This window comes from Geotrypetes seraphini, chromosome 8 (genome assembly GCF_902459505.1).
Source record: "Geotrypetes seraphini chromosome 8, aGeoSer1.1, whole genome shotgun sequence".
Classification (NCBI taxonomy): domain Eukaryota; kingdom Metazoa; phylum Chordata; class Amphibia; order Gymnophiona; family Dermophiidae; genus Geotrypetes; species Geotrypetes seraphini.
Genome location: NC_047091.1, coordinates 169,624,545 through 169,640,527, shown reverse-complemented (window position 1 = coordinate 169,640,527; position 15,983 = coordinate 169,624,545). Strand labels below are relative to the sequence as shown.

The window sequence follows — 15,983 nt, the reverse complement described above, 5'->3', positions numbered from 1 at the left end:
ACACACACCCCGCATCGGAGCTCTTTAAAAGTAACTTTTTAGGCGGCGCACTGGGGTCATGCGCTGAATTGTCTGCGCTGCAATGTCAGCGTGCCAAAGTCCTGCGCGCAAATGACTATGAACCTTTCATTGTGATTGATGTATGGCTTTGGCCTTTTCATTTGCATGTTATTGTTACAAAATCACTAGAAATAATTTTGCACTTCTACATAAGAACATAAGAACAGCCTTACTGGAACAGACCAATGGTCCATCAAGCCCAGTAGCCCGTCCTCACAGTGGCCAATCCAGGTCACCAGTACCTGGCCAAAACCCAAGGAGTAGCAACATTCCAGCATCTCAAAGAATAGCAAGATTCCGGAACCCCAATGAGAGCAACATTCCAGAGCTGAGATTGTGATGTCATAATGCCTCAGAGCCAGCCTCATCAGTGATGTTACAATGGCTTAATTGTCCTATACTTGGCTTCACGTAAGAACATAAGAATAGCCCTACTGGGTCAGACCAATGGTCCATCTAGCCCAGTAGCCCGTTCTCACGGTGGCCAATCCAGGTCCCTAGTACCTGGCCAAAACCCAAAGAGTAGCAACATTCCAGCATCTCAAAGAATAGCAAGATTCCGGAACCCCAATGAGAGCAACATTCCAGAGCTGAGATTGTGATGTCATAATGCCTCAGAGCCAACCTCATAAGTGATGCTACAATGGTTTAATTGTCCTATACTTGGCTCATATATGAACAAAATAGCCATACTGGATCAGACCAAAGGTCCATCAAGCCCAGTAGCTCGTTCTCACGGTGGCCAATCCAGGTCACTAGTGCCTGGCCAAAACCCAAGGTGAAGCAATATTCCATGCTACCGATACAGGGCAAGCAGTGGCTTTCCCCATGCTTTTCTCAATAACAGATTATGGACTTTTCCCCCAGGAACTTGTCCAGACCTTTCTTAAAATCAGCTACGCTATCCGCTCTTACCGTATCCTATAGCAATGCGTTCCAGAGCTTAACTATTCTCTGAGTGAAAAAAATTTCCTCCTATTGGTTTTAAAAGTATTTCCCTGTAACTTCATCGAGTGTCCCCTAGCCTTTGTAATTTTTGACGGAGTGAAAAATCAATCCACTTGTACCCGTTTTATTCCACTCAGATTTTGTAGACTTCAATCCTATCTCCCCTCAGCCGTCTCTTTTCCAAGCTGAAGAGCCCAAACCGTTTTAGTCTTTCCTCATACGAGAGGAGTTCCATCCCCTTTACCATCTTGGTCGTTCTTCTTTGAACCTTTTCTAGCACCACTCTATCTTTCTTGAGATATGGAGAGCAGAATTGAACGCAATACTCCAGATGAGGTCGCACCATGGAGTGATACAGGGGCATTATGAGATTCTTAGTCTTGTTAACCATCCCTTTTTTAATCATTCCTAGCATCCTATTTGCTTTTTTGGCCGCTGCCGTACATTGGGCGGAAGATTTCATCGTATTGTCTATGATGACACCCATATCCTTTTCATGGGCGCTAATCCCCAAGGTGGACCCTAGCATCCGGTAACTGTGATTTGGGTTATTCTTCCCAATATGCATTACTTTGCATTTGTCCACATTAAATTTCATCTGCCATTTGGATGCCCAGTCTTCCAATTTCCTAAGGTCCGTCTGCAATTTCTCACAATCCGCATGCGTTTTAACAATGCATATATTTCTGCATCTCGATGGCCACGAATTTGGACTTGGAGGTTGAAATGTACAGCGTCAGCATCTATGAGACAAACTTGTTTTTTCTTGTTGCATAGGATTTTTTGGACCCCAGTTCGTTTGCAAAAGATAGACCGTTCTAAATCTAATAGATGCTGGCATTGTCATATTGATATAGGGACTTTGGATCATCTGTTGTTTTATTGTCCTTTGATACTTAATTTTTGGAAGTCGATATGGGGCCAAATTAATTTTGTACTTGGGTCATGATACCATAATTTGTGGTACTTTACTACATGTTAAACCTTCTTTGGATCGTTATAAAAGCCGGCTTTTCTTAATAATGACGGGAATAGCAATGCAGATGATAACACATAATTGGAAAAGTTATGATAGACTTAATTATACTTTTTGGTGGGTGAACTTATGTTGCAGTTACAAATATGAAAGAATGAACGCTGAATTTTTGGGATATAGTAATGCATTTAGAAGGGTGTCAGGTTCCTTTTCTTTTTAGTTAATTTCCTTACACATCCAGGGTGGGAGGGAGGGAGGTGGGAAGGCATCATTATTTCTTGTATTTAGTTTATTGAAATTCTATATGTGGTTATACTTTTATGGATGAATGGGAGGAAGGGGGGAGAAAATGATTGTTTTCAGAATGTTTGTATATTTAAAGTGCTTTTCCTGATTCGTTTATGTTTAAAAAATTTTTTGCAACGCACTGTTAATATTTGCAAATTAATAAAGATTTTTTTTTTTAAAAACCAACTTTGAACAGTTTAGTGCAGGGTAGGGAACTCCGGTCCACGACAGCCATATTCCAGTCGGGTTTTCAAGATTTCCCCAATGAATATGCATTGAAAGCAGTGCATGCAAATAGATCTCATGCATATTCATTGGTGAAATCCTGAAAACCCGACTGGAATACGGCTCTTGAGGACCAGAGTTCCCTACCCCTGGTTTAGTGTGATCTGTAAATTTTATCTTATTAATTTGGGCCCTCTTTTACAAAGTCAATTACTGCAGCAGGCCACAGTAACTGCAGCAAAGCCCATTGGGAATTAATGGGCTCCAGTGCCATTGCCACTAGAGCAGGGATCTCAAAGTCCCTCCTCGAGGGCCGCAATCCAGTCGGGTTTTCAGGATTTCCCCAATGAATATGCATGAGATCTATGTGCATGCACTGCTTTCAATGCATATTCATTGGGGAAATCCTGAAAACCCGACTGGATTGCGGCCCTCAAGGAGGGACTTTGAGACCCCTGCACTAGCGGGTATTGGCATTGACCAAACGTGTCAATGTTTAATCACATAAAACTTAAATTTAAAAAGTTGCTGAAAGCCCATCTGTTTGTTCAAGCTTTTCTAAGCTAACATTCTGCTTGTTAAGTTCATACTTTTATCTTCTGACTATCATCTTTTCTGCAGGTTATCTGATTTCTGCTGTTTTATTGAAGTAATGTAGTAGATGAGAGGTTTAGATATAATTTGTAGGCTGAGATGGTATAATCTTATGATTTTTAAGATGTTTAAATCCTGAAATGTGTATGCGATACTGTGATCCTTCTTGGATAAAGGCAGATTAAAAAGTCTTAAATAAAAAAATCACAATTCACTATCACAGTTCTGAATACTTTGGATTTCTCAATAAAGAGATAAATAAATAATCATTTATAGCTGTGTAAAGTGCTCAGACCCTACAACCAATTTTGTTCAATGTAATCACTAAGCTTTGGATAGGTACTTGGAAGACAAAGGGATTGAGGGGTACAGATAAGAGTAGAGGTAGATTATAGGGATGGGATTAGAGGTAAGTTACAAAATTAAACAGGGACCACTGTTCAGGCACTAGGCCTGATGGGCCGCCGCGGGAGCGGACCGCTGAGCAAGATGGACCTCTGGTCTGACTCAGCGGGGGCAACTTCTTATGTTCTTATGGTTGCCGGAGGGACCATCATCGCAATCTTTACAATCCCTTCCTCCCTTGGTTACCATTCGTCAACCATCTGTAACAACATAGAATAGTAACTTATCTGAAATTGTAGATGGAAGGCCCCTTGTTAGGTGACTCGGCAGCCATAGAGTAAAACCCAAGAAAGTGCTTTTATATAAAATCAACCAGGTATCATGGTGAGAAACCGAGCCCCTCGACGCGAGTTTCGTGTCCTTCTTCAGGAGGGATCTCTTCTCTAGGCTATTAGAAACCCGGAGGGAAACCAAATTTTACCCCCATCGCCTTTTATGAAGCTACATTAGGCTTTTTTATCGCCAATAATAGGGGGATAGCCAAGAGCGATCATGATTATTCAGTACGATTATCAAATGCTTATGGGAAAGGGGCCTTCGTAGCCTATGAGCTCCTTTTACAAAGGTGCGTTAGGACCTTAACGCATGGAATAGCGCGTGCTAAAATGCCACACGCGCAAGCCGCTACCGCCTCCTCTTGAGCAGGCGGTAGTTTTCCGGGTAGTGCGTGCTAATCCGGTGCGTGCGCTAAAAACGCTAGCGCACCTTTGCCAGGTGTCCAAAAATTCCTCTCACTGTCGTCGTTTGCTCCCTTTTCATACCACGTATTCTGTGCTCTGCCATTCTATTTTGAATAAATCCCTACCTTTTCTGGGTAGTTTGTCGTCGCGGCACTAGGCCTGATGGCGACCAGGTTTGGTCCGGCATAGGTATGGCTGAGCTGAGACTGGTAGCGATGCTGAAGGGTGTTGATGACGCTCGACTCATTCAGACTGATGAGCAGGGCCAGATCTTCTGCATAGTCCAACTTGGAGGGATTCGTCTGCACATCAAAACAAAAAAAAAGAAAGGGTCAAGCGTTTTGGAAAAAGCACAACAGAAATTTTTCCAAAAATGACCATAAACATACTATAATATCTCCTGAGATCTCAGGACAACTTCGCCACTATTCGGTGCAGGAAAATAGCATATAAATTAACATAAATATTTTACAAGGTGCATGCATACATTATAACAACATTTCTATTTTGAATAAATGATGCCCCCCCTCTCCCCTCTTGGGGGGTGAGAGTAGGAGGTGCCCGGGGTGGAGGCGCCACTGCCCTCCCCCATCCTTCCACACCCCCCTGCTCTTTTCCCACCCCCATGCTACACTCACATCGTCCCTCCCCCCCCCCCCCCGGTACCTCTTTAAATCTTTGCCAACCGCAAGCACCTTCTCCGGCCTTCTCTTCATGCCAGCGTTAGCTTTCCTTCTGACATCACTTCTTGGCCTCTCGCGACCCAGAAGTGATTTCAGAGGGAAGCCAGGCCGATGCGAGCAGCAGGCCGGAGACGTTGCTTGAGCAAGTGAAGATTTAAAGAGGCACGGGGTGTGAGCGTGGCATGGGGGAGGGGAGAGATGCCGACACCCCCAACAAGAACAGTGGCTCCTCCCGCCTACCTCTTACTACGCCGCTGAAAGTAAGTGCATATTTCTAAGCTCCTCCATGTGCGCAAATAGAATGTTAGGAATGATCAGGAAAGGAACGGAAAACAAAGGTCAGAATGTTATATGCCTTTGGATCGCTCCATAGTGCAGCCGCACCTTGATTCCTGTGGGCAATTCTGGTCGCCGTATCTCAAAAATGATACAGCAGAATTAGAAAAGGTTCAGAGAAGGGCGACATAAATAATAAAAGGGACGGGACGATCAGTGGCGTAGCGAGGGAGAGAGGCGCCCTGGGCGGTGAGACCCCCTCCCCCAACCTCTTCTCTGCCCCCCCACATGCTCCTTCCGCGCCCCTTCCTGCTGCATCTGTGCCGCTTCCCCCGTACTTCTGTAACGTTCCTGGCGCGAGCAGCAACCCCAAGCCTGCTGTCACGCCAGCATCGGCTCTTCCTCTGAGGTCACTTCCTAGGCACATAGGAAAAAACTGGAAACTCGCTGGACTAAGTGTACAGCCCTCGATGGAGACTACATTGTTTAACTTGCTTTATTACCAAACTTTTCAAACCACCCTTGTATTTTTCCTACCGTGTTTCCCCGAAAATAAGCCCTAGTTGAAGCGCTGGATTCACGTAGCAGCGCTTCCCCCCACCCTGCCACATGCCCTCCCCCCCCCAGCATAACAGCAAGCCCCACTTTAGTCCGCCTATGTTTCAGGCGCCTCATGGACGCTCATGCGTGCTTTTTCTACTTTTACGGTGGCCAACTTTGTGGCTGTGGAGGAACAGATGCATGAAAAGTCTTAGGCAGGAGAGGCTCCACGTGGCTTTCTAACGTGAAGAATGCCCTGGCGTTATCACACACAGCCTGCAGAATCGGACGCTGATCACTTGGCTGGGATCTCGCATGCCGGTTTTACGCCGAACGTACGGTACTTGCTGGTGGTGGTGATTAAGGAGGAAGACAAGTAGGAAGAGAATGCCTTTGTATTTGGCTTCCAGTCCATGCCCTTCTGGGCAACACGTTCTTATAGTAAGGCCGTTCATTATCTCTCGGTTTTGGTTTTTCTCGGTAAGTAAGAAAATGGACTATTGTAACTTGTAAACATAAGGTTTTGCTGAGTCTCCCGAAAATAAGACCTAGTGCTTTTTTGGGGCCCAAAATTCAAATAAGACAGTGTTTTATTTTCAGGGAAACACGGTAGTACTACTGCTTTAAACCTCTTGTTCAAATTTAACAGGATCTCTTTTGACCTTTAGCAATCTTGCTGAGATATGACTTATCTGTAGTGGTTTTTTTTATTGGTTCCAATTTCATACTGCTATGTTATGCTTGGCATAGCATATTTCTAGGAATGTTTAGAGTATGAATAGTAGCGATGTAGCACCTCTATTTTAAGACTACAAAGTCAAGACTGATATGAATGATGGAAGTTGGCATGAACTAGAGAATGCAAAGAGGACATCAGGTTAATTTGTTGTTCCCATGATTCAAGAAGCAACTCATGATACCAAGTGATTATAATGTACTAGGTATGACAACAGAGGACAGTCTCAACTATCAAGAGGGGCAGAGACAAGGAAAAATGGTGGAAAAAATAGAAATTGGTTCTAGTTGTTTTGGGCGTTACAAGCCTGATTTGAAAGCGTTTTCAAGTATACATATGTTGCCCATGTCCTGTATATTACACTCTGAACTGTAGAAGGAAGCTCTCTGGCACAATTGAAGTGTGTGGCGCAGTGGTTATAGCTAAAGCCTCAGCACCCTGTGGTTGTGGATTCAAATCCCACGCTGCTCCTTCTGACCCTGGGCAAGTCACTTAACCCCCCATTGCCCCAGGTACATTAGATAAAGTGTGAGCCCAGGACAGACAAGAAAAAATGCTTGAGTACCTAAATAAATTCACATAAACCATGAGCTTCCCTGGAAGAAAATTGAATAAATAAATAGTGTGAAAAGTTTCAGCCTCTGATAACCAGAGCTGGTATTGTGACATCATAATGCCTCATTCCACCAATAAGAGCCAACCTCATCAGTGATGTCACAATGGCTTGATTGTCCTATACTTAGCTCACTTTTACTACACTTTGATTTCTAGAGTGGCACAGTGGTTAAAGCTTTAGCCTCAGCACCCTGAGGTTGTGGGTTCAAATCCCATGCTGTTCCTTGTGACCCTGAGCAAGTCACTTAATCCCCCCATTGCCCCAGGTACATTAGATGGTGTGAGCCCGCTGGGACAAATAGGGAAAAATACTTGAGTACCTGAATGCAAACCACTTAGGCTGTAGCTGGTATATAAATACTAAAATAAATAAATAAAAATAAACAGGACACCGAGGGTAAGTCTACTAGCAGGTTACTAGCTAGCAGCCTTTTCTATAAAGGAACAGAGCTACCTACTTTTTCTATAGAATACTAACATAAATGCTTAAATATGTGCTTCAAAGCTAGATACAAGCACTTATGCCAGCCATAGAGCTTGTGAAGTGTTATCATCTAAATGATAAGAGTTATGGCAACGTGTAAGACTCACCTATGCTCCATCACAAATGACAAAGACAGGGGACACTCGATGAAGTTACAGGGAAATAGTTTTAAAACTAATAGGAGGAAATATTTTTTCACTCAGAGAATAGTTAAGCTCTGGAACCCGTTGCCAGAGGTTGTGGTAAGAGTAGAATAGCGTAGCTGGTTTTAAGAAAGGTTTGGACAGGTTCCTGGAGGAAAAGCCCATAGTCTATTTTTGAGAAAGACATGGGAGAAGCCACTGCTTGCCCTGGATCGGTAGCATAGAATGTTACTCCTCTTCGGGATTTTGCCAGGGTTTGGCCACTGTGAGGACGGGCTACTGGGCTGGATGGACCCTTGATCTGACCCTACAGTAAGGCTATTCTTATGTTATGTTCTTTTAAAAGTTTTCTGAACCTGAGATAGTGGTCACAGGATTCTAGTGTAAGTGGTGGTGTCAGGTCAAAAGCGCGCCGGGACAAAGGCACGCCCAGACAATTGAGCGCAGCGCGGGGGTGCGCGCCACACAAAATTACTGTTTTTAGGGCTCCGACGGGGGAGCGTGGGGGGGAACCCCCCCCCACTTTACTTAATAGAGAGGGAAAAAGTTAAGTTTACAATAAAATATGGACGGTTACAACCAGTGTTCCCTCTAAGCGGGTGGGTGTTGTGAGCAAACTTTTTTCACCGTGAGCCAAAAATATCGGGCGCCAGCAAGTTATGAGCCAACTCGCCCGATTCTCCTCTCGCCGCCCTGCCATCTGCCGTACGCCTCTTCCGATCGTGCGCTGTGACGAGAAACGTGTGCGCTGTGATGTAATATTTTGTGCGCCAGCGCACGCCAGCGCAGCTTAGCGGGAACACTGGTTCAAATGGTTTTATTTATTTCCCCAAATTTATTTTTGTTATACGCATTGAAAATATTTGATATTGCGTTTAAATCAAAATCTCAATAAACTTGAAACGAGTGCCCGTGAGATTGTGGGAGGGTTAAATACTCAAAACTTAGAAGTTTTTGCTACGCCAGCTTTCTGGTATCTTTACATACAGTGGCGTACCTAGCATATGTAACATCCGGGGCCCATCATTTTTTGGCACCCCCCCCCCATCTGTAAGAAAAACATGATTTTTAGTAACAAACCACACGTCACACATGAGTACCTAGGAAAAGGCAGCATCTTACATATTGCAGTGAGCAGTACATCAATACACCCATTGTAAAACTAAACAAGCCAGACCAGCACAGATCAATCCTACACCGTCAATCCTAACAGAAAACCATGTCTTTCGAACACACAGAACACAGAAAACACCTTCGCCTAGTAAGGAATATGTAATCACAAACTAACCCCTCCCTCTTTTACAAAACTGTAGTGTGGATTTTAGCTACGGAGGTAACAGCTCTGATGCTCATAAAATTCTGAGCATCAGAGCTGCTACCACCAAGGCTGGTGCTAAAAACGCTTCACAGTTTTGTAAAAGGGGGGATAAAATAAAAATACATAGACAAAGGTTAAATTGAACCAGCAAGAAGCTGGACTCTGCATACAATGCTTCACAGAAACAGTGACACATGTCTCCTAAAGCAATAAATAAATAGAAATTTTTTTCTACCTTTGTCTTCTGTGGTTTCTCCTTTCCTCATCTTCTTGTAACTCTCTTCCTTCCATCCACTGTCTGCCGTCTCTCTTCCCCTATATGGCATCTTCTCTCCTTCTATGCCCCTTCCAGAAACTGTATGCCTCCCCCTTCCATCTCTCCTTTCACCCCATTGGTCTGGCATCTCTCTCCTCGCCTTCCCTCTCCCACACCTCTCCTCATAGTCTGGTATCTCCCCTTCCCTGATTCTCTGGCATCTCTCTCCTTTCCTTTTCTTCCATCTTTCGCTCCCCCTCCATGCTCTCACATCTCCCCCTTCCTTTTCCCTTAGACTGGCATACCTTCCTCCTACGCTCCAAGCCCTGGCATCTCCTTTAATTCCCTCCCTCATCTTCCTTCTCCCTCCAGCTGGGTACCGCAACACTCTTCCCTGCAGCTCTGCACTTCCCCACAATTGCCATGCTTCGGTTCCTCTTCTTCCTTCCTTCCTCCCCCCCCCCCCCCCCGCGGGACCCTGCGGCACCATCAACTCTTACTCCCTCTAATGTCGGCCCTGCAGCTCCAGACTTCCTCGCACCTTCTCCCCTCCCCCTTTGGATCGCTATTATTTTAAATGTTATAGCCGCGGAGCTGTATCCATCAGTGGAGATGTCTAACCTCGGCCTGCCCCGGAACTCTTACTGCAGCAGACGCCCGTCTAGGCAGGAACAGGAAGTCACTGTTGCAGTAAGAGTTCCGGGGCAGGCCGAGGTTAGACATCTCCACTGATGGATACAGCTCCGCGGCTATAACATTTAAAATAATAGCGATCCAAAGGGGGAGGGGAGAAGGTGCGAGGAAGTCTGGAGCTGCAGGGCCGACATTAGAGGGAGTAAGAGTTGATGGTGCCGCAGGGTCCCGCGGGGGGGGGGAGGAAGGAAGGAAGAAGAGGAACCGAAGCATGGCAATTGTGGGGAAGTGCAATCCCCCCAATGCGTCCCCTTACCTTACCGACGCGTGTGTGCGCTGTGAAGAGAAACTTTGCGCTGCGATGTAATATTTTGTGCGCGAGCGCAGGCCAACGCAGCTTAGCGGGAACACTGGTTACAACCCCCCAAACCCCCCATAATGCCGGCGCGATCTCTATTAAGTAAACTGGGGGGGCTCCCCAACAAAAACCCCCGTCAGATCCCCTAAAAACTAATTTTCTTCGGCGCGCGCCTCCGTCTTGCGCCCAGTTGTTGGCGTGCGCCTTTGTTTTTCGCAGGGTTGTCTATGAACCGTAAGTGGTAGTTGGTTCCAGCATTTTGCTAATTGATATTGGATGGATAAGGTACTTTGCCTAGTAGACTTTAAATTGTTGCATGCTGGGAATTTTAAATGGAAAAATTTCCAGTGGAATATCTGTTGGAGGCATCCTGGAGATGATGCTATAAAAAATGTGGGTGCATTTGCTAAATTTAGTCCTTAGTGCCCAAAACAGTATAAAAAAACAAAAAGAGCTCTATTTTTGTCCAAAAACAATAATCCCCTAGTTCTATAACCTTTCTGAAATCAGGTGACATGTCTCCCAGGTGCAAGGACGAAGGACATCACCGACAGAATCGAAAGGATCATGAAAGGAACTGAAACAGAAGAGACAGCGGTGATAATCCACGTTGGAACAAACGACATCAACAGCAGAAATTACAGCAGGACTACACTAACTGAATATTTCAAGATCCTGGGGAAGAAACTGAAGCTGAGGACGAACAGGATAGCATTCTCAGAGATCCTGCCAGTAACGAGGGCAGATGTGAAGAGGCAGACTGAGCTACAAGCAATGAACGCATAGCTGAGGAGATGGTGTGAAGAGGAAGGCTTCCACTTTGTGAAGAACTGGACGACTTTTTGGGGGAAGAACAAGCTCTACATGAGGGACAGACTACACCTGAGCACAGCGGGAACAAGACTGCTGGCAAACAACATCAAGAAAGAAATAGAGATGGCTTTAAACTGAGAAAAAGGGGAAAGCCGAACATCGACCAGACGTCGACATTTCGGAAAACAGTATCAAATGAAGATGCTGAGTGGGAACAATGCTGGGAAGAAACAAATGGCACACCACAGGGGTCCAAAGGTCAAGCGGAACCAGAGAACAAAACGAAGAGCATACAGCAGGAGTTAGGGGAACAGGTGAATTTGAGGAAACAGGCTGAGGACGGGAAAGACAAGACATTGAGAGAAGAAGAACAAAATGGAATTCAGGGGCTGGAAGCCCGCAAGGTGGATGGCAAGAGGAAAAATTCACAAGGCAGAACGAGAAAGGGAAAAAACCAGGACTTAAACTGTTTATATGCTAATGCAAGGAGTCTAAGGGCCAAAATGGGAGAACTGGAAGTCACAGCTAAAAATGAGGACCTGGACATTATAGGAATTACAGAAACATGGTGGACTGAGGACAACAAATGGGACGTAGTATTACCCGGGTACAATTTCTATAGGAGAGACAGGACCCACAAGAAGGGCGGAGGAATAGCACTCGACCAGATTGGATACGGCTGCAAGGGTGGAAGAACTGGAATCATTATGGGTTAAATTACCAGGAAGAAATGGAGCTGACATAAAATTGGGACTGTACTATCGCCCGCCTGGGCAAACGGAAGCAAACGACAAAGAACTGGAAGCAGAATTGAGGAGAGAATGCAAAAGCGGAAGTGTACTGGTGATGGGGGATTTCAACTACCCCGGGATAGACTGGAGCATTGGGAACTCAAGCTGTGCGAGGGAAACAGAATTCCTGGAGGCTGTGGGAGACTGCTTCATGGAACAGCTTGTTAAAGAACCAACGCGAGGAAATGCCACTCTCGACATAATCCTAAACGGACTAGGGGGACCTGCAAAGGAAGTGGCAGTTGTAGGACCACTAGGAAACAGTGATCACAACATGATCCGGTACAAACTAGAGGTAGGAGCATCCAAAGTGAAAAGAACTGCAGCGACGACGCTCAACTTCAGGAAAGGGGACTATGAAGCTATGAAAGCAGTGGTGAAAAAGAAACTCAAAAATCGCTCAAAATGGATGGAAACCGTAGAGAAAGCATGGTCCATATTCAAGGACACGGTGCTGGAAGCACAAAACCTGTACATTCCCAGGTTTAGGAAAAGGTGCAAAAAAAATCGAACAAAAGACCCGGTTTGGATAACAACAGAAGTAAAGAGGGCGATAGGAGATAAAAGAAAATCATTCCGAAAATGGAAAAAGGACCAAACCGAGGAAAACCGGAAAGAACACAAAAATTACCAGAAAGAATGTCACCGAGTGGTTAGGAGAGCAAAGAGAGAATACGAGGAGAAGCTGGCTGAGAAATCCAGAGACTTCAAATCGTTCTTCAGATACGTCAAGGGGAAACAACCGGCGAGGGAGGAAGTTGGACCGTTGGATGATGGAGACAGAAAGGGGGTGGTCAAAGAGGAAAAAGAGGTAGCCGACAGGTTAAACAAGTTCTTCTCGTCGGTCTTCACGAGCGAGGACACATCGAATGTACCAGAACTAGAAGAGATCATAAGTGGAGATCAAGAGGAAAAACTGGTGCATATAGAGATAAGCCATGAAGAGGTCCTCAAACAGATAGACAGGCTAAAAAGCGACAAATCACCGGGCCCGGACGGAATCCACCCAAGGGTTCTAAAAGAGCTAAGGAACGAAATAGCGGAAACTCTCCGACAAATTTGCAACTTGTCCTTGAAAACTGGGGAGATCCCGGAGGACTGGAAAATAGCAAATATCACACCTATCTTTAAAAAGGGATCGAGGGGTGACCCGGGGAACTACAGGCCAGTAAGCCTGACTTCAGTCCCAGGCAAGTTGATGGAGGCACTAATAAAGGACACCATCTGCGAACACACAGAAAAAAATGGACAACTAAAAGTGAGCCAGCCCGGCTTCTGCAAGGGAAGATCGTGCCAAACGAACCTATTGCACTTTTTTGAAGGGATAAACAGCCAGATGGACAAAGGAGAACCCATAGACATCATCTATCTCGACTTCCAAAAGGCCTTTGACACGGTGCCCCATGAGCGGCTTCTTAGGAAGCTGTGGAGCCACGGGGTGGAAGGGGACGTACACAGATGGATTAAACACTGTTTGGCAGACGGAAAGCAACGGGTCAGAGTGAAGGGCCACTAATCGGACTGGCGGAAGGTCGCGAGCGGTGTTCCCCAGGGGTCGGTGCTCGGACCGCTGCTGTTCAATGTATTCATAAACGACCTAGAAGCAGGGACGAAGTGTGAAGTTATAAAATTTGCGGATGACACCAAACTCTGCAGCAGGGTTAGAACCACGGAAGAATGTGAAGACCTACAAAGGGACCTAAACAAACTGGAGGAGTGGGCAAGCAAATGGCAAATGCGCTTTAATATAGAGAAATGCAAGGTCATGCATTTAGGAAAAAAACCCCCGATGTTCAGCTACAAAATGGGGGGGTCAGTGCTAGGGGATAGTAATCTTGAAAAAAGACTTGGGTGTACTGGTAGATACTACAATGAAACCAACGGCACAATGTGCAGCGGCCTCCAAGAAAGCAAACAGAATGTTGGGTATTATTAAGAAGGGCATTACGACCAGGAAGAAGGAAGTCATCATGCCGCTGTATCGTGCGATGGTTCGTCCGCATCTGGAGTACTGTGTCCAGTATTGGTCACCGTACCTCAAGAAGGACATGGCGATACTTGAAAGGGTCCAGAGAAGAGCGACGAAAATGATAACAGGTATGGAAAACCTTTCATACACAGACAGGTTGGGAAGGCTGGGGCTCTTCTCCCTTGAAAAGAGGAGACTCAGAGGAGACATGATAGAGACTTTCAAGATCATGAAGGGCATAGAGAGGGTGGAAAGGGACAGATTCTTCAGATTATTGGGAACCACAAGCACCAGGGGGCACTCAGAGAAGCTGAAAGGGGACAATTTTAGAACCAATGCTAGGAAGTTCTTCATTACACAGAGGGTGGTGGACACCTGGAATGTGCTTCCGGAGGTTGTGATAGGACAGAATACACTACGGGGGTTCAAGGAAGGTTTGGATAAATTCCTAAACGATAGGGGGATTAAAGGATACAAATAGGGGTAAAGATAGGTTTTAGACAGAGTATAGATAGAAGGATAAAAGGGATTAGAGAAGGATCACATTACAGGTCATGGGCCTGATGGGCCGCCGCGGGTGCGGACTGCAGGGCATGATGGACCTCGGGTCTGACCCAGCGGAGGCAACTTCTTATGTTCTTATGTTCTTATGTTCTAGGTCTTAGATGTAATATACATGTCTAAATGCTGGTTTATAAATGTCTAAAATGCAAATAGCACTTCTAAAATAACTGCCATATTTTCATATATTCTCTCATGTTAGAATAAGTGCTTTCACATTTAACATTTTTCCACTCACTCTGTGGATGTTTTCTTCGTCCACATCCATCACGGTATTATCAGCCTCACAGCGAATTCGCACCCTTCCCTCCGGTAATTCTGGAGTCCCAACATCTGGTTTCAGTTCAGTGGCTTGTAAAAGAAAACCAAGAATAAGAGAGGCAGTTCTATACGCTGGGGTCTATATTTGGCCCAGGGAGCAAGAGCAGGGTTGAACATCTTGGCTGCCATATTGGATGCAACCGTGGCCATTGGCAGGAGCAAATAGACTTTGCTCCCTCCCCTCCCCCAATGATCTTCCACCGAGTCATCAGGGATTGAGGTCATTTGGGGGCCATGGGGAAGGAAGGCATTGGAAGCAGCAGCCACAGGGAGGAGAGATCAGGAAGGAGGCTTTGGATTGGAAGTAAGGCTATCATTTACAAACTTGTCATTGGTAAAAAAATACTGCCCATTTGTATTCGTTAATGCAGGCAACAATATGTCTTCTAGCGTTGTTAATGACTACCCATCTCTACTAGCCATTAGGCTATATCTAATCTAATCTAATCTAAATCTTGGGTTTATATACCGCATCATCTCCGCAGATGGAGCTCGACACGGTTTACATGGTTATATTCAAGTGAAGCTCATTAAAACTTTTCATTAATGAGCTGCTGGGATGCAAATTCATGCAGAGCAGCTCACCATTGAGAGTTTTGTAAAAATGAACAAGTGAAAAGCTTTTACGGGCCTGTTTTGTAGGAAAAAAAAGATCGAGTTCTAGTAATTGTTTAGAAAGGCACAAAAAAAATCTCTTTGCAGCAGTTTAAAATTAAAACGTAGACCAGTGGTCTCAAACTCAAACCCTTTGCAGGGCCACATTTTGGAGTTGTAGGTACTTGGAGGGCCTCAGAAAAAAATAGTTAATGTCTTATTAAAGAAATGACAATTTTGCATGAGGTAAAACTCTTTATAGTTTATAAATCTTTCATTTTGGCTAAGTCTTAATAATATTGTAATTTATAGCTAAAGAGACATATGATCAAGAAACTGTTTTATTTTACTTTTGTGATTATGATAAACATACCTTGAGCCTCAAAATAGTACCTGGCGGGCCGCATGTGACCCCCCGGGCCGCGAGTTTGAGACCACTGACGTAGACTGACCAGATTTTGAGCACCCCTAATCCTTAGCCTGATTCAGGCCAAAAGAGTCAAATCTCTCAAGCTCTACCTCTTTTCAGGCTCCGCTACCTATTCAAAAAGATGGAGGCTGGTATATTGGAAGCAGGAGGATCCCCATTCACCCCTGTCCCCTTGGCAGCCATCTTGATGAAACCTCGCCTTCCAAAATGTAACTGAAGCTAATTAGGGAGTCGGGGGAAAACTCAACCAGACTATATTTTGAGTAGTCTAGCTATGACCTCCCTG

General features: G+C 45.1%; 1 protein-coding gene across 2 annotated transcripts in view; it reads right to left on the bottom strand.

The window, feature by feature from the left end:
- Positions 1-15,983, bottom strand: part of MYO18B (myosin XVIIIB) — a 565,740-nt gene that overhangs the window by 481,553 nt on the left and 68,204 nt on the right. For both annotated transcript variants that reach the window (XM_033955841.1, XM_033955842.1), the window contains 2 exons: positions 14,591-14,703; positions 4,302-4,478 (listed from right to left, as the gene is read on the bottom strand). In XM_033955841.1, the coding sequence (XP_033811732.1) occupies positions 4,302-4,478; positions 14,591-14,703 (290 nt within the window). The remainder of the gene's footprint in view (positions 1-4,301; positions 4,479-14,590; positions 14,704-15,983) is intronic.